Below are 20,917 nucleotides of genomic sequence, written 5' to 3' on the forward strand. Positions count from 1 at the left end.
GAGAAATGCATACTTTCTGTTTATGAGCTGCAGGTACTGATATAAGAAGAAAATGGGAGCATAATTTCCATGAATACTACCAATATGTGTGTGGGAATGCCCAACTGCAAGGAAATTCAAAGGATTGGCAAGCTTTACACTATTGTGAGAGCTCCTTTCTAATAGTAGCACATATCTACATAACACTTGACAGATGGGCTAGTTTGAGTACCAAGTTAAAAATGGCCACAGTCCTGCATTTCTGGCGGGGGAAAGTCACTCTGAACGAGGTGCTGGTGCTGTGCACTTGCCAGAGAAATAATTTTTTTCCTGCTGACACTCTACAGCCACTAGTGACACCCTGGGTGAGGTGATCCCCTGTGCAAGAACCTCTCTGCTTTGCAGCAGGGGTTGGCAGGAATGCTTTTAGTCCCCTGGATGTGGAAGCTGGATCATCATCTGTTTTCAGAAGTAAACACTGAGTACCTAAAAAATATGTCCCGTAGCTGTAAGCAGTAGGTCCTCGTGTAACACATTCTATGAACAATGACAGCAACCACTGCAGGGGGGGAAAAGGGATATGGGTGGAATAAAGATAACTTTCTTAGGTCTTGGAGTGGGAAACTTTTTCTCTGTGGACAAACAGATGGCTTCCTTCACTTGTACTAAGAAGCTGATAGTTGGGTTTTTTCCAACTTCTCAAGCTTTCTGTAGTCATGAGTTGCAAGAGAAGAGCAAAACGCCATTTCACATTTGCTTAGAGAAAGTCATCTCTGTGATAAAGACTGCAGAAATTGGTGTATGGATCACTTTTGTCTTGAAGGACCTCTACATTGCACTACAAAAATACTGCTTCTTCAGTCTTTAATTTCATATCCTTACCATTTTTTGCTTCTATCCAATAGGTAAGGCACAGAACTTCAGACCAGGTAATGGCTTTGAAGATGAACACACTGAACAGCAACAGAGCAAACATGCTGAAAGAGGTTCAACTTATGAATAGACTCTCACATCCGAACATCTTAAGGTACACTAGCTTTTTTTCTGAATCATATAGAGATAGGTTGTCTTTAGTAGGGCTCTCCTCTTTCCAATTTTTGTTTAGTTATTCTTTATTGTAGGTTTATCTGTTGTAAATGTGTTAGGATTAATACCCAATTTAATAGATAAATGGGAGGAAGAAGAAAAGACTTAAGAGAAAAAAATCCCAAACATGGACATGATTTTGGTATCTGGAATTTGCTAGTAATGAGTAATTTATGTCAGAGAAAAGCAGGTGCTCACATTTTAAATTTCTGATGAATCAGTATGAAGAGTGAAATTTGGCTTCTTTTTGTGAATTTAAGTTGTTTCAAATTTAACACTATTCAACTAACTTACAGTTACTAGTCTTAAAACTAAACAATGCAAAGTGCCATAGCTGTTTCTTATTCTTAGGTCTGCTTCCTAGGTTTTAGGATTTTCTTATTGCAGTATTGCAAGGTGGGATAAGGAGGACTGAAGAAGAGAAGCTAGAGTTGAATTAATCTAATTTATATGCTCCTGGCACAAAAAGGGTAGCACTTAGTTTGCATTAGATTACTGCATGCAAATCCAAAATGTTCCAATGTGTATCTTGTTATTTTTTGAACCATTTTAGTCTTGGTTTCTCTTCTGTGGTGATGTGACAAACAATTAACACAACTGGCTGAAGCCATAGCATTGTGAAATTTAAAGATGTGATAACAGTGCACCAGATGACCAGTTCTCCTAAGCTGCTGTTGCACACCTGGGATCCATTTCTGACCTCAGCTCTTTTTGAAAAGTTTTGGAGACACAGTGAACTCTGTTACCTAATTTCCTTTTCTTTGCCCTTTTGTTACATAGTACAGACATAATACTGATTCCTAAAATCCTTTCTAAGCAGTTTTTCTGATCCTTGAAATCCTATCTCAGTTTTCATCAACTGCTTTTTAACAATATTATATATGTGTTTCCTTCAGTATTTATAAGGACACATGTCAGAAGCACTTGAAATATCTGTAAGGAGCATTCCATTAATTCATGGTCTGTTTTCTATTATTCTTTTTCTTAAAACCTCAAAAACCTGTGAACTTAAATAATTCTTATTCATAGTAAACTATGTTAGTTTTATCCTAATACATTTATTCAAGTGTTGCAGTAATCTATCCCTAAATACAATTCCTAGTCTGTTTTCTCTGCTCCAGGGTGAGGCGCTTTCCAAGCAACTCCTCCTTCTGTTTTTTTTGGTTTTTTTTTAAATTTGTCAATTGTATTTTCTATCTGGTTGTTTAGATTTCAGGATAATTACTTGTGTCTTATTTATCCCACAGATCTTTTCCTTCATTTCCTTTTTTCTGATTCCTTTAATAAGCAGCACATGACCCTGGGGACTGATAAAGCTGCTTTTTTAGTAAGGTTTGTGAAAAGAGTAACTTTCCAAAGACTGGCATTGTCAGAATCATCAACTCAATACACTTCATTAGCTTCTTTATCAATTTTGTGTGGTTGGTAAATCTTACTTAAAAAAATTCTAGCTCTGCAGATCTCTTCAAAATCAAGAATTTAATTTAGGTTGGGATGAGGGAAAGTAGGAAAAGGATATGTTGACAGGCTAAAAAGCATTCAGTTGTACCTAAATGTAACCCTGCCTGCTCTTGAATGGAATTGCAGAGGTGTTGTTGAGAACAAAAATTATTGTGCTCAGTCCTGAGTAATTACTGAAGTTTAGTTGTCTTGTGAAGTAAAGGAGATCATATTTGGTCCCCTCTGGCCTTAGAGCCTATGAATAATTTGAAGTCAGCAGTGTTACACAGATGGTCCTGAAGGAAGAACAATAATGTATTGATTTATGTATGAAGCAGACAATGAATTTCATTTGTTCTTCTAGTTATTACCCAGGATTGACAGAGGAATCTTTTTCTTTTTGTGCTTAAGTAAGCAGTTATTAGTGAATACATCAGAAATAAATTACTTAAATAGAAATGGTCTATCTTTTCACAGTTTGTTTAGAAGAATAAACTGCATTTGATTTATGAATTGCTTGATTTGAGGCTTCTTCAAAAAAAGTAGGCTTTCGGTTAAAAAATACTGCCTTTTTCTTACCTGTTAGGTAAGTCCCCTTGCTGTAGGGAGCAGAGTTATTCCTACAGGAAATGCAAATGAGAAAACAATATTTAGTTTTAGTTGTTTATTGACATTTAATACACAGTAAAAGCTACTTCTTTTCTGTGTAGGAAATAACTTGATGGTTTTTGTATTACTGATGTGTTGTTTGAGTTCTTGTTTAAATTTTACTGTAGTGTTTCCAACTTCTTTGTCTAGGAGAAGATTTTGCCCCTCTTAAATGTTACCTGCCTATATGTCTGTGTATACCTGTATATAAACCCACACATTCGAGCCTCTCTATTTAGGTTTCATAAATGTATAAATCGTTGGTGCTTCTACTAGCCTTGTGAAACAATCTGTTTCCAACTTTAGAAACACATAAAAAATTATAATTAATAGTAATTTGTGGCTAGTGGTGAGAGGTTGTGTTGCTTGTTTGACAACATTGTGCTGTCAGATAAGAACAGCTAGAGTTGTATTGCTGAGAGGTTTTTATGAAAATGTTCTATAGCAATGTGTTCCCACTGAAACATTTTCTGGGATTATTTTTGGAAATGTTAAGCTTTTATTAGTATTTAAGGGGAATGTTCTCTTCAAAGAAGTTCTAATATATAATTTTTCCAGGGGCTATGACCTATCTCAGTTGCTGCTAAATACTTTCTTCATTTAATTTCTTTCCTTTGAAGTTCTTCTATGTTACTGAGCAAAGTGTGCATCAAGTGAGCATCAAGTTCACTTCTCTATTGATTAGCCACTGAATCTCCTCTACAGGCCTTGAAGGTGTCCTCTGATTTTTACATAATACATCTCTGAGCTTCTTCACCTCCTCTGAGTTCTGGGACTACCCTTAACTTCCACCATAAACAAGTTTTCTTCCTTCCTGTTGCTAGCCAGTATGCATGGTAATGGGTTCTTAGGCTGAAATACTGGGATCACATTGTGCATGGTTAATTGAAATAGGTGAGGGCTGCGAGATGCTCTGCTATCAAATGGCTTGTAAAATTATGAAACTGGATAAATGCTGGCTTTACTGCCTCCAAAATCTGCTCTCAATCCATTTCAACGTGTGTAGGATAGCAAGTCAATGTTTTAGAAAGTGAATGTCAGGTTCAGCAATGAGGCATTTATTTTAGTGCAATAAAACTTTCCTTAAGCTGGAAGCGTGGTTGTGTTTTTGAACATCCTGATGTGTGATACCTCAAATTCGTTATTGAATCAGTGTTTTTGTCTGAGAGCTCTTCTGTAATTTATATAGTTAAGTGTTATGGAAAAGAGAAGAGGTTCTTCCTTGTAGTGCATTTAGTAGCCCAGGATCATCATTATCCTTTGGGTAATTAAAAAACCTTTCCCTTTGCCAATGCTCTAAAATATATAGCAGCTTTTATAAGGTATCAATTCCAATGTGCCCACAGTTTGCTTCAAGATGTTATTGTGAAGATTTTGATATTTTTGCTGTTGATTGCACTGATGTGACTACTAAGTATTGCTGACTATTTGAAACTGCTTTTGCTTGTGTGCTGTCCATATCAGCTCCTTTTCAAAGTTACAGATATCTTTTGAGATTTTTATCCAGACTCTGGTCTCTCTTCTGGAGTGTCAGTAGTTGCTGACTTTCTTCCATTCCTTAGCTCGGTAGAGATTACTGAAAAGCACGTCTGTGTTTTTACCTTACTGTACATCTTGAAGAGATAGAATTGGGTCAAGGTGTTTCAGTTTTACTTGGTGAAGTCCTGATCTGGGTATTTAGGCTTTAAAAGCAACAGGCTTTAGTTGGAGTGAAGGGCTAACTTTAAATCTTCACACTCATTTCAGTATTGCTGCACTCAAATTCTGCTCTTGGCCAGCTATGTAGATCCATCTTGATTAGAACAGAGATGTAAGTGAAGAGCTTAGTTTTCACTTACCAAGTCCCCAGTAAGTCTGCTGTCCCCATGGTAGGATCATAAAGATTCCAGTGGTCGAATATATGTGTATATGTAAGTTTCTAATGTATTTTCCATGAAGAAAATGAGAGACTGCCCTCTATTAAAGGATTTATTTTGGCAAAAAATTGAACTTTTTTCAGTCTGTTAAGGATATTTTAGAATAGAGGACTCTAGCTCTTGCAGCTACACAGACATGATGGTAAAAAATAGGGGATTTGGGAGGTTTTTTTGTCTCCCTTCCTCTTGTTTCCTATTTCAGCTAGCAGATGTGATTCTAGAGGCAGAGTAGGTGTTAACTACAGTTTAGTAACTTTTTGTTCAGTCACTGTCTGGTGTTTATAACAAATTATATATGAGAGCTGCTTATCTTTTTTGTTTGCTGGTTTTTCCCCATGATCCAGGTTGGGGACACTTTGGACAGGGCAGAAGGAGACGAATGGTATTCAAGGAATGTTTTCTTCTGTTTCTACCATCAAACTCATCTCCTGTCTCTATCTCACTCCTGCATACAAGTTAAACATGGAGAATTAAAATGCTTTTCTACCTCTGATTTCTTCCTGCCTTTGATGTGGGATATGCTGGTTTTATCGCATCTTCCCTCAGACAGATGGTGAGAGGAGGTGTGGAAAAGTGAGCTGAGGTTGGGGTTTGTACCATGTGATGTTTACTATGGCCACTTTAATACAGGTTAGCTGATACATGGCAAGACTGTAATTGCTGGGGTTTGGGAAAATGGCAGTTTGGAGCATTTCTCCACTTCCTTATTAGCTTGTGTCCTATTTAAAGTGCAGTGCTGTCCAAGGGTTGGGTTAGATCAAGTACCATGGTTATGAAAGGTCTGGTGTATGCTTGTAGATGTGTTTTACCATTTTGTTACTTTTCTGAATTCTGGTGTGCTACTGTAGTCATGAGTTTTTACCCAAATCAAAGTAAGAAAATAGGCCTGGAAAGGACTCAAGAAATCTCCATCCTTGTGTCCTGAGCTTGGGAGCCTTCAGGCTACAGCCTGAGAGGCCTGATAGCTTTTTTTGGTAATATCTTACAGATGTGTTTTTCTCATACAAATGAAGTGGTGTGCTACCAATGATTCTCCATCTCTTGTGCTGTCTCTTGAATTAGTGTATCTTCAATTTTGAGGTAGAATTTCAGTCTTTAATATCACTATTGTTTGCATGAAAAAGTATTTCTTTATTTGATCTGTACCTTGGGGACTTAATTTAAAACATTCTGTACACAGAAAGTCTTAGCTCATGTCTTAAGTGTTCTCGTGGGAGCACTTGGAGGTATTGCTGCGAGTTTGGCTGTGAGCATGCAGGCAGATTGACTCATTGATTAAATCCACCTTCTTGTGTGTGCAGGCACACAAATAAGCACACTGTGTGCATATTCCATGAACTCCTTTCAAGGAGAATTTTCTTTCATTCCTTTTGAGACAAATCTATCACCCTGGGAACACAATACCAGGGATTTTTTTTTTGTCTGTAGTTTTATCCTTTCAAACCTTCTTTTTTGTAAAATTGCTTGTGATGGACTTTGTTACAATAGCCAGAGGGGATGGATTTTGTCTTTTAACACCCTTTGTTCTGTACTGAACGGTGCTGTAACAGGAAAGAAAATTGCTTCTGCTTTTTTTTTTGTGGAACGTAGTTATCAAAAAGGAGTATTTTAGAAATGCAGTGTACAGGGTGGCAGAAGAGAGGCTGTATGTGTTGTGTATAATATGTTGCAGAAATGGTAGATTAAGTGCCTTACCTCTATCTAGAATCAAGATGCAAGTGTAGAAAACTTAAAATACGTTTTTAATCTAGCATGGTTCCTAAACCACTAAGGAGGGCCTTAATCCAGGCTTAATATTTTTATTTGCCCTCTTCCTTCTCCAACAGTTAGTGCACTGAAATAAGCATGTGTCTTCTGACCTTTTGTCTCTGTTACTGAGCTTGTACTAGAGGCTTTTACATTGGTGTCTGGTTTGTTTCTTTTGTTTAATGTTATCAAAGTGCTGAATTTTCTCATACAAGCAGTAAATTTTGCAGGGCATCGAGTTCTTTTGTTGAACTGTGGCTGCCTCAGGTTTGTCCACAGAACAGGAATGTGTTCCAGTGAAGTTCTTTTAACTAGAAGCATGTGTTCAGTGTCTGGATATCCACAGAGACTGTATGATCTGGATATTAGTTTTGCTTGATAAATTTAGGCAAAGATGGCAGACTGAGGCTACAGTATTTAGTCTCCCCTTTTCTGTCAAGGATTTTCTCCCTTGCCATCTGACCGAACTGAAAGTGGTTTGTGTGACTGCTGTGAAGGATTAAGAAATATCCAGACTTCTCTTGGTTTTGTTTAGGAGGACAGGTTTTCCAGATTGTTTATCAAACAAGCTTTCCAACATGGATATAGATTGCTGACATTTATTAGAAAGCATTTGGAAATGTGCTGCACTGTATTTAGTTGGGTGGATTCAAGTATCATCCTTTCTATTTGCAGCTTCTAGGAAAACTTTTCCAACCAGATTTTGGAAGTATTTCAGCTTGCTGATAAGGCCAGATACACTGTCTTGAAAATAAACTTCCTTAATCTGCAAATGGTCTCCTGTTTTGTGAATGGTTGGCTTATTGGAGCTCCTTCTCGCTAGAAATGCTTATAGGAAGTGTAACCTTTGGCTGACAAGACATTCTGCTGAAGCTCACCTACAAGCACATTTTGGCTCAGGAGACAGTGTGTCTAGCCAACAGGAATAATCTCAGCTGTGCTGGACCAGCATGTCAGCTTCCTATCCACAGAACTTGGAATCTCATCTGGGGCAAACTCAGAAATTGAAACCACATTAAATCTTGCTTGGTAATTGTATTTCCTGGTAGCAGCTGGATGTATTATCTTTTAGTGAAACTCCTTTCCAACAATGTTTTGTAGCAGTTCTTGGCTTAACCAAGTGCCTTATTATTGCTCGATAAAACAGCTAAGCAGAAGTTTTCCAGGAATTTGGATTGCTAGAGGTCTGTTCTATCAATCTGTTTTCCAGAGCCTGAAAACTGAGATTCATTCACACAAAGTTTAAATGGCTTCAGTATGTTGCTTGTAAACTCATTAATTCTCTTTATCAGCGTATTTGATTTCTCTTTTCCTGGGTAGTCATTTCTAAATATGTGGGGTTTATAAATGTATCTTTATGTCCAGCTTTCTTCCATGAGATCATTATATGGAGCTTTGTTTTTTGATTTTTGATTCTTAGTAGAAATCCTAAGCATTTGAGAGTTTTTGAACTCTTAATCTTCATAACTCGTTTCAATGTGTCTTTGCTACCTTAAGCATGGGTTCACGAAAATAGTGAATATGTTCCCATTGAGACTTCCCATGACCAAAACAGGTTGGCAGAAAACGTTAAGTTCTACCAGTCTCTAAGTGACAGTGATGTTTTTCCTGTTTGGTAAAGATGAGACAAGAAATAAAATTTTTCCAAAATTTTGACAAATTCTTAAATGCATTTGTATTTTGGAATTAAATCAAATGTGATGAATTCTTAATTTGTAAATAGTGTGATACACCTTTACAAAGGAAGAATTGATTTATAGATTAAAACATTGTTATTTTTAATTACTTAATCTTAGTTTTTGTTGAATGGAAATATTGCCATAGCAGGTTAACTGTGTAATTGATAGAGAAAATAATACTTTGAAAAGTTGTCTTGTAGAGGAGTTAATATATTGGATTTGTGTGCTTTCCATTTTTGCTTGTGAATAAAGCCATTAACACCATGCCTGATAGCTCTGGAGACTTTGAGTGCACTAAGAAATAGATGTCTGCTCTGTAAAAGTCTGGGTTTATTAATCTCAGGAAGCTTAATTCGTCAGTTCACAAAGTTCATTGTTGTAGGGAGTGAAACTCAGAATGTGCAATGTTTTGAGTAGATGGTCTATTTAAAAGAAGCTTCTTCCTTTCCTTCTGAGGACCTGGTCATGCCCTATGATTCTGCATTAAACAAGAGGAATTGTATTTTCAGTGTCCCTCAAATTAAAATTCACATATTCAGGGAGTATTGTTTGAGTGTTTGAGGTGAGAGCAGGCAGTAGGAGTTCTAATACAAGTCTTGCTGCTTCTTTGGTTATAAAAACAGATTTCCACAGCTCAGCTTATGCAAAGGACCTTACCTATATTATTTTCCTTTGGGTGCTTGTAATTTACCAGTCAGCTGTTAGACAACAGAACAGTGAGGATCATTCATTTCTTCAAAAGCAGCTTAGTTGAACTAGCACTACATGTCTTGCATCATATTTTTAAATTCGGAAGTGTTTCAGGATATAAAAGGTCCTTTTCCTTTGAGTTCTTGTCCACAAGATTCCCATCACATTTAATGAGATCATACATGTCTACCTCTTACTTGCAAAATGGAAATTTCTGAACATTATGGAAATTTGGTTTTGATTGCTGAGACCAAAACCTAAATGCTAAAACTGAGAATTAGGTAATCTATAAAGAATGAGCACTTGAACTGTGCAGGGAAGGCTCTAAAGTGTTTAAAATTTCAGCTTTACTGAACTTTCTCATGGGGGATGTTTTGTAATAGTATTAATTTGCATTTTGTCACTTTTAAGTTCAGCTTGTATGGTGGTAAAAATGAGCTTTCAGTTGTTTATGGCACATTCTGTTGCTTTCCAGACAAAACAATGGTGGCAATCATTCCTATTAACAGCAGGAGTCTGAAAATTGTGCAGTGTAGGTAACACTTGTGGAATGTGTGTATGCTGGATACTATTGAAATTTGCTTCTATGCAAGTGTTGGAAAGAGGAGTTTGGGGAGGGGAAGTATACATTGCATATGTACCCTCATATTCCTGAATGGTTAAGAATGGGAGAGGAAGAAATATCTTTATGCTTAAACAGCAAAATGCAAAGGGAAGTAATGTTCTGTTTATGCAAACCAACAGTGGATTACTTGGCTTAAACTTGCTTAAAATAGGACTCTGAGACTGTTCCTTTCTGCATAAACCATTATATGCTGGCCTTTGCTTATAGTCAAATTAGTAACTTTCCATTTTGAGGTTGAGCTGTCTTCTGTGCTCTCCTGGAACTGCTAATTCAAATTGTAGTGTAGATACATGATTTTGTTTTGTGCTGAGATGTTTAAATAATCAATGGTGAGGTATGCAGTGTCTGTGAGGCTGAATTTTTTCTTTCTTCCTTCTTTTGGTGAATCCTATATTAATTTCTTTAAAGAACAAAAAAGAGGGGGGGAAAAAAGCCCAAACCACTTTTCTTTTCTTGTTTCTTGTAGGTTTATGGGTGTCTGTGTGCATAAAGGACAGCTGCACGCTCTTACTGAGGTAAGACTATTTCATAATATACATACTGAATATGAAATACTCAGTTCTCAGGACAGATTCTGCAATTGCCATTCACCTTGAGTGAAGTGTCTGTTATAGTGACTGGTGAATTAATCACTCACTATTTGCTGCGTTAAGAGAAGACTGCAGATTCAGTCCTCAGAACTCTACTCACAGTCCTTGTATGTCTTTTCTCCTCAGAAGCACTTATTGAGGTGAAAAAAAATCGCAGTAAGAGCATAAAACTTCACCAATAATGTTCTAAATGAGACATGTGCATTACCATTGAGCAGCCCTGAGATATTATTTGTTTCAGTGACGTTGCATTATGTTTAAGTCTTATTTATACTCCAGTTGTACATTTTGCAAGTGGGTCATGTTATTATATTCAGTCCCTACCACTTTCATATTACAGCTTAATCTGGGTCCCGTAAAAAGGAATTATTCCATTGCCCGTGTACCCTGGCTGAGATCTAGATATCAAGTATGAAGCTGAAGTTTCCATTCATATGAGTTCCCACCCAGCTTTATTGTGCTGTTTGTTTAATCCCCCTATAAACTGCTCAGGAAAAACAAGAAGAGAGTATTCCCTTGTTAGGAATAGTGTTGCCTGTTTTGAGTCAAAATCAATAAAATGCTTTGCTTCTTGTGTTAGTTTGAGTACAGACTGAAAGGCAACTCATGGTTTGTAAAGTTAATGTTTCTTATTTACTTCTGTTTTGTAGGAACTGCTCAATTAAAAGATTAACCCTTTCCCACCCTCCCAAAGACAAGTCCGTTATTAATTAGCTAATTTAAGCAGGTTCCTGGTATAGTGTGCTTCCCAAGAACTGCTGTAAAATGAGGAGACTGGGGAGCTGTATGCCAATTAGCAGGATATGGGTCACCTTCACTTTCTGTAACTTACAGATGAAATTGAGACAAAGATGCACATATGTGGGCAGTCAGTTTCTTCACCTTCTGGGGTGACAATTTTGCAGTTCTCATTCTAGCTGCTGTTGGAGTGTTGCACTCTGGTTCAGTGTCTGTATTTCTAGTGGAACAAAGATAAGGACACCTCCAGATATTTCAAGATACAGCGTGTGTGAGTACTTTGCCATGAGTGGGATAGCTTATTTGATTTATTCTTTCTGTTTTTTTCCCCTCCCAGTGCTCAGTAGAGGAAACATTTCTAAGATGGTTGATCAAGTTTTTCAGGCAGGCTTTGCTAACATTATTGCTGATTTCTTTTGGATATGTAGTCAATTAAAACAGGGAGGTTTTGGGCCATTCCACTCACTAAACGTTATTGTAGAAGATGTGGAGCTTCATAATGCTTTATCGTACTAAAACTTGGAAGATTTTGCTCATTGTGGGTTTTTTGGTTGGTTTTTTCCCTGCCTTCACAGCAGTTGCTTACCATTTAAATAACCCTCCCCACCCAAAAAGCCGAGAAAATGAAAACAGCACAGATGCTTCCTCATAGTGAGCTAACTTTGTAGCTGCTGCTTTGTTTAGCTATTTTGAGTTCATGGCAAGCAAATAAGTCTAAGAAAGACTTCAAAGAATAACTTTTTATAGTTATAATTCAGAATAACAGATGAGATTCCTGAAGCATCTTGAGAGCAACAAGGAAGAGTTTTAGATTGAAGTTTGCTGCAACATTTTGAGAAACAAAATAGCTTTAGTGACATATTATAGAAGTATAATTAGTGATTACCAGTAACATGCTCTTCTTCAATTTTTAAAAGTTAAAAGCTGTATATGTTCCAAGTAGTGGAATTAATTGTCTTTTCTAGCAACTGTAGTAGCATTTTTTATCTTCAAGTGTGTGTAGAGTAATAATTGAATTCTGAAGACTTCTGGAGGTTGGAGGAGGGGGCTGAAATTATGAGCTGGAGGAGTTATTAGTAAGACAGACAGGGTGAATCACCAGTTCAAATATAGACCAGGAGGATAAACAAATTAGCCACTGTCTCGTGGCTTTTTTCAGCTTGTGGTCCACAAAGGTGGTCTCCTTGCTTCCAGTGCTCAGCATAATTGATACCAGCCTGCTGCTACAAGTGCTCAGAACTTCTGCCAGGGTTTCACTTCTTTGGAGATGAAACTGTTGATTCAGAGGCCCATTGGTCAATAGGTGTCTGACTCACTGCAGGAAGAATCCTCTCACACTTGCCTGTGCTGGACCTGTTTTGTAATGAATTTAATTATCCCCTCCTTTGTTTTGGGAGTGCAGTTGATGATATGCCGTGTAAGAGGGATACAGCATCACTTAGAGCTTTGTCTGCAGGCAGCATGATGGGAAATCGTGTTTATTTTATATAAGTATATACTTCCATAACAGAAGAAGTTGAGAGCTTGTGCCAAATGTTTCGTGACTGGGTTTAGACAACTTGTGCTCTTAACAGGCAGGGTAGCCTCAAATGATGTTAGAAGAGCCTTGAGGATTTTGTAAGCCTCTTAAGGGGCTACATTAGGAATATGCAGCACTTTGTTATTGGAAGGCAGAGTTTGAAGCGTTACAGTTTTATTTTCTTCCATGTTTACAGACACAGGAGGCTTAAACAGAGGAGTAGATCATACAGAGCAGGTTTTTTGCTTGAGGAAGGTGTTGATCCTGTGTATGCCTTGGGATTTTCCCTTTTGGCAGCATTTTGTGTTGATTTAATTTTCTTCTCTCAAGTGGCTTTTGTTTTTAAAACTCTTGAGCAAGAGGCAGTTTCTGTTTGTTTTGGTTTGTTTTTTTCAAAATAAGAATGGAACTGTTTAATTATAGACTGCGCTAGGACTTTGGCCTTGTTCGGAATCCACAGTCTTATCAGTTTCGATAATCCAGTATTTTTTTGAAGTTCTCAAGCCAGAAGCTATGGCATATGCCTCTTCTGAAGTAATTCAGTGTCCTTAGATTGACAGAACAGCTTAGGCTGCCAAGGACCTCTATCCCAGCAAGCACTAAGTTAAGAAACATTTAAGGAAAGCAAAGTTTTGCTTTAATAGGTGTATCACCCAGATGAGCTGGCAGGCATTACACTGCCTCACTAATGTTGAGCTCGTGAACATAGATTTGCTATGCTTGCTTTCTCTAAAACCAGAAACTGGGTCTATCTCAGCATTCAGCTCTAATCTGAAGCTGCTTGTTTGTTTCTTCAGCTACAGGAATCTGCAGTGCTTCCTGCTGTACTCACATGCCTCTCCAAACCAATTTTGGCCTTTCCCTCAGGCCTCTGTGTTTTCCAGCCTCTTTCCTAATCTGACAGCTCTCTTCACTTCCATTTCCTGGCACACAGCAGTATCATAAGTCTTGGAGGAACTTGCATGGTAGTAGTCTCTGGTGTCAGCATGGGATGCTGCTGAGCATTCAGAGGCCAGATCAGCGCTGCTGCCAGGAGAGCAGACTGTGTGTGCTCAGGGGACATGGAGCCTGAGCCAAGGAGGGGAACAGCCTTGGCTCAATAGCAATTGTGTATGATTTTATCCCATGCATATCTACCATGGAATGGTTGCGTGAGCAAACATCCATTTTAGATGGGAGGCAAACAAATTTATTTGTGTGTTGTAGGTTTTATAGGCCTGTGCTATTATACTGAAGTAGATAATGTAGCAGCATAAAGTCTAGCATATAAAAACCACTTAATACCTTCTTGCAGATCTTGAATTGTTTGTTGAACTCAGTTAAACAGGTTTATCTGAGACAACTCAGGCTAAAATCTTGTTGTAATTAGATGTATATTTATATATGCACAGAATGAGTCATAGAGCTCAATAATTCCTTCATGAAGGAAATGAAAGCCTTGGCAGTTGTGTGTATAGAAGATGGGAAATGGAAAGTTATTATGTGTTGATTGGGATATCTTGAAATTGCAGTGCTTGAGGGACAGTAGTTAATTGTTGCAACGGAAATTTTATGGCTATTACTTCATACTGGATGATAGTAAAAATGTGTGTAAATGCACTGCTGCCACAATCTGATTGCTCAGTGTGGGATCTGACATGCATTGGAACTTTCTGAGGCAGAGAGCAGGGCTGTTGCAGTGTGATGGGAGCACATGGTAGGTGATGGAGGGCTAGTATTATTTCAGCCAGCAGATGTATGAGCTGGGAGCTGCCTGACCTGCTCTGCTGAAATCTGAGATTTGGTCCTTTCTGGTGAGCTGTGGAGTCAGACTCATGGAACATCTGACACCACACCAGATAGTTGGAGTGGAATCAGAAGCACTGAGTGCAGCTGGGCAGCCATGGTTTTCTGGTGCTGTTATCTATGGCAGTGGGACAAGTGCTAAAGCTCATTGTAATGAAAATGCCAATGTCCTTTGAAGAGAGAGGTTTTCTTCAGTAAGTTCTTTAGTGATAACTGAAAACTTCTTTTCTCTGCTTTCCCTCCCAACAGCAATAATTTGGGTAAACAATAAATGCAATTGGTAGAGTTTCAGGTTTTTGGAGACTTTTTTATTCATGTTTTCTTTTTTACTTTTGGAGATAGCACTGATTAGAAAGAAAATATTAAAAGCTTAAAAATCTCAGAATTGTTTCAATTGAAGGAATAGAAAGTAAATTCTTAAAGTCAGAAGATTCTTCTGATATGCAGCTTTCACAAGCAGAATAAATTACTAAAAGTATTTAATTCTTCTTTCTTTTTTGCTCCCCTCAGTTCTTGGTTATCTTTCTGTAGAGGGCCTTTGACTCTAGAATGGAGAAAATCAGACAGACATCACTTAGGTCTCCTCTTTTGAAGCTTTATGCTACAGCTAAAACTGTAGTCCTACATTTCCTTGCAGATGGCAATTGCACACTTCTGAGAGTTTTAAAAAGGCCTGAAATGCCATTCCTTCCCTGCTCCTTCCTTTCCTCATCTCCTGTAAGACTCTCTAATCCCTACTTTTGTTCCATCAGTGTGATTCATATTGTTTGAATAACTTCAGTTTTATTCATGTAGCGCTGCAAATATTTAACTCAGCTTTGGTGCTGGCACTAGGCTGTCAGCTCTGGAGAACTTGGTGTCTTTGGAACTCTAGTTCCTATTGGCAGTCATTCTGCAAATATTTCATGCAGCAAAGGAATTGTTCCTGCTTTAGGTATTACCTGTTTACCAGCTGACATGTAGTTCCTGGATAAGTTGGCTCCAGTGGCTGTTTCTCAGGAAAAAAAAAAAAGAATAGCTGTGGTGTGAAGTTGATCAGCATGAGCTTGGAGACAACTGAGAAAATTGCAATTGTGCTTAAGGTGGCACCAAGTAGAAAATTAAAAGAAGTTAAAGGACTCTCATTATCATCCTGTTAGAAAATTTTACTTATTTCTTGGTACTGCCATCAGATTTCTAGCAAAAAACCCAATAATTCAGAGGTTTTTTTAGGGAAGGCCTTGAATTCATGTAAGATAGGTACTACCTAATGTGTTCAGTGAAGCCATACTGAGCAGAAACTCCCAGATCAGTTGTATTCAACATCTTGTACTTATGCTTGTGCATTACCTCCCCTAGCTCGTTGAAATCTTTCTTAGACACTTTATATAGTCCTTCTGACTGAAGTATTGAAAAAAGAAAACTCAAAAGGAGGAGGAAAAAAGCAAAGGGGTGGAAGAATTCTGAAGGTAATTTTGCCCTTTATTTCTCCTCAGATTTGGGCTTCTAATTCTGCTCCAGTTTGGTCTTATTTGCATACATAAAGTATATTCCTTGAATATAAGGTCTTGGGCAGTATGTAAGGTTATTTGTTTTATGATTTTGTGGCACTGGTCACTGCTTTGACTTTCTGGAGGAACAACATGAGCAACGGTGCAAGCTTTCTCTTGGACGTTTCTGTTGGCAGCTCAGAAGAAACAGAATGTACCTGTTAATGCTAAATGTCTTTACTTAGAGGAATGAGTCTTGATACAGAATAGTGTAAAGAGAGCAATTACTTTGGAGTAACTTTTAAAAAAAGATTATCATGCAATTATGACAAATGATCTTTCAGATGGCTTCCAACAACTGACAATTTTTAAATGCCTCCTGGCTATAGGATGCAGCAGAAGTACTGTGGTTAAAACTTTATAAGAACTCTGAGTATGCGTAAAATTCTGCAGATTAAATTTATCCTTGTCATCTCTCAGCCAATGAATAACATGACCTGTGGATTAATGCTGTAATAAACCTCTACCTGCAGGTTCTATCCTTTTTGTCCTGTCTATCCATGGTTCAGATACTTTTTGTGGCATTAATTGGAGCTACAGCTTCACTTTAAGAATGAGGAGTTCTTTCAGTGATGCTGTACTAGTGCTGGAAAGTAACATGCATAGGCAGTCTGGGCCTCCACAGGTTTAAAACCCAAGGACCAAGAAGAGTTAAGTTTAGCCCTATTGAAAGTATGTCAGAGGTATTGAGTCCTCTGCTAAGATATGGTTACTTTGTATCTTTTCTGGAATGGCCTTGAATTTTAGACCTGATATATCTGGTTCCAGGAATATATACTCTGATGACAAGAATAGTTATGTGGTATAAAACTAGAAGTGTTGCTATTATTTACTTGCCTTTTTTGCTGCTTTTGTTGTAAGGCTGGAAGTCCAGCCAGCTCATATCCTCATATTTCCTCTGTTAATTTGATTGTTTGGGTTGTTTAGCTTTTCCCTTACAGGAGTCATTAAGAGTTAGACCTTGCATGTACTTGCCTTAGGGTCAACAGAAATGCATTCACTCAGAGCTCAGGGATTTGACCTCTAGAGAAGAGTAATGGTAACCTTGTCTGATGCAGTAGTAGTTGCACTCCCATTAATGACTGTGTGAGGTTTCCCTGTAGGACTCGAGAAGAGCAAGGTCATGGCAACAGAAGTAGTTTAAAACAGAGTGGGGAAATAGCTCAGGTCTTAGGAAGACTAGGCTAGTCTGTAATGTAAAAGGTGAGAAATCATTCCATTTCATTGATGCTATTTTTTCCAACACTAAATTAGAATGAATAGATCATGAAATGTCTCTTAGAGCTGTTTGCTATCTGTATACTGCTTTTTTCATAGAATGACAGAATGGTTGAGGCTGGAAGGGACCTCTGGAGGTCACCTGGTCCAACCTCCCTGCTTCAAGCAGGGCCACTTAGGGCTGGCTGGGGCTGGTTGCCAAGGACATGATCATAGAATCACAAAATGGTTTGGGTTGAAAGGCACCTTTAAAGATCATCTTGTTCAAACTCCCCTGCACTGGACACAGACAGCATTCAATAAACCAAGTTGCTCAAAGCCCCATCCAGCCTGGACTTAAACACTTCCAGGGATGGGGCATCCACAGCTTCTCTGAGCAACCTGTGCCAGTGTCTCACGACCCTCATAGCAAAGAATTTCTTCCGAAGATCTAAATCTAAACCTACTCTCAGTTTAAAAACATTCCTCCTCAGCCTTTTAAAAGGTCTCTCTCCATCTTTCTTGTAGGTTCCCTTCAGGTACTGGAAGGCTGCAATTAGGTCACCCTGAAGCCTTCTCCAGCCTGAACAATCCCAATTCTCTCAGCCTTTCCTCACAGGAGAGGCACTCCATCCTTCTCATCATCTTGATGGCCCTTTATGTTTCTGCTCTTGAGAAAAATCACTTATCTCACCTCAGAGAAATTATTGCAAGATAGTAGGTACTTTGAAATACCTTGTCAATTCTATAATCCTTTATTAAAATAATAAAAACTATGGTGAATAGAGATAAGGTAAACCTACAAGGTGCAAAAAGTTATTACTGTGTGCCTGCTTACTGGCACATCTGAATATTGGCTTAATCTTTTGGGGTTAAAAAATCCAACCAACTAAACTTGTACAGAAAGACAAACCTGTTCCCTGTGCTTTCTACTTCATTGCACACAAATACCAGGACTCAGTTAGGAAGAACTTGAAGTTTTATTACCTTTGAAGTTGCATGTGGCAGCTGCCTGTTGAAGGGAGAAAGGCATGGGCAATAGGGACTTTTCTTACAGCTGAAAAATTAGGAAGCTTCTGTTTATTTTCCAATATGCATGTGTTTATAAGGCAACAAACTATCCAGCAGTAGATGATGGCAAAGTCTCTAGCAATATCTTTTTGAAATTATAAAAATCCTGATTCTTTAAAGTAAAAACCTTTGGGATGTGCTTTGGATTTCTTATATCAAAGTATAATTTTTAGCTTTTGCTTAAATTATTATGACAAAGAAAGGTAAATGGGAGTATTAAGTATATGGATGTATGTATGTATCTGAAAAATTATTTGTTTGATACTACATGTAGACCTCGGCCTTGCTTGTTTCTGTGTCACTTGCAAAATGATTTCTACTACATCTTTGATCATTTTGAAATGCTGTTATAATTCACTTTTAAACTTGGTTTGGTACCAACCATTTCCTTCATCTCTTCATTGTTCATAATAGAATTTTAAAAATACTTGTCAATACTTGAGCCATACTTGGTCTTATTTTTGCACTCTTCACAGCATATGGACCGTCAGTTTCAGTTTTGCTGGAACAGTTCTCTTAGGTTCTCAGTTTAATTTAAAAAGTAGCTGAATGTGCTCTTAGCAAATGTAGTTTGTGGTTTGACAGCCAGCTCTCCCTCATTCTTTCTCTGTGCTATGGAAGGCATTGTATTGTTTCATCTTCAAAGCAGTGTCTTTTTTCCTCTGGTTTTATTCTATTCAGAGGAGCACAGCGTGTCTCTCTTCAGCCTGAGAGATCCCCATATGAAAGACACACACCAGTTTGCAGTACTGGAGACCCACTTGTGCCCTTGATCCTGTCAGGAAGCACAGGTGCCTCTAGGAGCAGCCATGCCCTGATTAACTGGAGAGTGCTACACCAAACCAGCTGTACTGGCTTAGGGAGAGAGGTGTCTGCTCTAACTATATTTTTGAAGGGGTGCATGAGGAAGCAACAAAAATTAAAATTCTGTTTTCAGTGATGGTTCAAAATAGGTTATCAACTCTAAGAAAGCCGAGTGAGGGTCAAAAGAATATGAACACCCTAATTTGTTTTATCAGCTAAAGATGTCTCATTTTTGTTGAAATGATTCTGTAGACACTTGCACTGAGTTTCTTCCAACAGCTGAAGAATTGCAGACTCTGGTACCCATGTGTTCCTTGTGTATGAGATCTGAGTCAGGCTGATTAATGATAGGTGTTAACCTGACATCTGTATGCACCAGTGGATGCAATATCAAATTTAAACATGTAATAAGTAAATTAGACTGTTCAAAGTAAGTACAGTTTAAAAAGCTTGCAGAAAAGGGAGGGGGTAGTGGTGATTTTTAGAAAATGTCACACCATTTAAACCTTATGTTATAACTTTAAGGATTTATGTATTTTATAACAAAAAAAAGCAATGTGTCTAAGACAGTGAAGTTATTTCACAGAAGATTAGACAAAGTACATATTATTTACTTTTATATGATTTTCCTTGGGAACTTGATATTTCTGTGAATTTTTTAAAAAGAAAAAATGCTTCATTCCCAAACACAGCTTGATGTGCTGCACATACCAAAAAAGTCCATTTAAAATCACACAAGGGGGCCCAGCTTTCAATGACAGGAGGCAAGAAATTTAGTGTTCTGACTGAAATTCCATCTCCAGTTCATACTCTTGCAGCTTCGTGTTGTGGCATATGTGGTGTGCTTGACCCTTTGATTCTTTCTCCAACAAAAATGATACGGGTCTCCACAGGAGTTTCAGCTAAGTCTTTCTGATTTGTAGCTTTGCAGTTTTGAGTGCTTAAATATCAAAAGTCAGGTTTTTGGAAAACATGTAAAGGGCCTTATTTAAGTTACATGATATTTCAAATTTTTTTCCCCTACACGGGGACAGCTCTCCAGACCAAGTCTGTGCTTTTACCAAAAGCAGGTAAGTGGTGAGAGCTGTGTGAGCCCTGCACTGTGCTGGAGGCAGTGAGAAGCTGCTTAGATGCGTCTGCACTGTGTGGTTAGGTGAGAAGGGTGGGTTCTCACAAAATGAAAATTCACATGTAGAAAGAACTATAATCAGAGACACCAAAGAAGTCTTCATGTAAAGGCAGAAGCCAAGAATTTAAAAGTCTAACTTGAGGTGCGCAGTCTATATTATGCATGCAGGTGCTAGATGAGAAGTGATGAGCAACCAGTTATTTCAGTGAGAACTTCTGAGCTCATAGTTAAACATCCTTTTCTCCCTTCCTCCCCTCTGTTTTAGAAAATTAAATCTTGTCTCTGCAGGCTATTCTTTGGCTTTAATTATTTTCCCCTCCTCTCTCACAGGAGGATGATTGACTTGTTTTATCACTTCAGAGCCTGTAATAGTGAACAAGCAACTTTTATTCATTATTTTGAGATAGGTGCATCTAAATATGTTGTATTCTGGGGAAGCCTTGCTAAATATCTTGCTGGTGCTAACCTCTTCCTCCTTTTTAGACTGTCTCAAGGATAGAAAAAAGAGAAGAGGCAGATAAATGTTCAACTGCAAACAGCAAGTTCCATTGTCTCATTCCGTGTCTCCTTCCCCCCTATGTGTGAGGCACACACATGTGGGTGGGTGCTCTGTGTGTGGGTTGTGTGGGGTTTTTTTGGGAGGAGTTTTTAATATCTCTGTTTTGACACTCACTGTAAACCAGCTGGACCATTTACCATTGCTTCAAGAAGAAAAAAAAACAAAACATTTTTTAATTTCAACCTCT

At 38.0% G+C, this 20,917-nt stretch overlaps 1 protein-coding gene across 2 annotated transcripts in view; it reads left to right on the forward strand.

Moving 5' to 3' along the window:
• TESK2 (testis associated actin remodelling kinase 2) overlaps positions 1 to 20,917 on the forward strand; it is a 77,447-nt gene that overhangs the window by 25,192 nt on the left and 31,338 nt on the right. For both annotated transcript variants that reach the window (XM_088169521.1, XM_088169522.1), the window contains exons 3-4: positions 885 to 1,006; positions 10,276 to 10,324. In XM_088169521.1, the coding sequence (XP_088025647.1) occupies positions 885 to 1,006; positions 10,276 to 10,324 (171 nt within the window). The remainder of the gene's footprint in view (positions 1 to 884; positions 1,007 to 10,275; positions 10,325 to 20,917) is intronic.

Source organism: Sturnus vulgaris, chromosome 9, assembly GCF_052056855.1.
Source record: "Sturnus vulgaris isolate bStuVul1 chromosome 9, bStuVul1.hap1, whole genome shotgun sequence".
In the NCBI taxonomy this organism is placed as follows: domain Eukaryota; kingdom Metazoa; phylum Chordata; class Aves; order Passeriformes; family Sturnidae; genus Sturnus; species Sturnus vulgaris.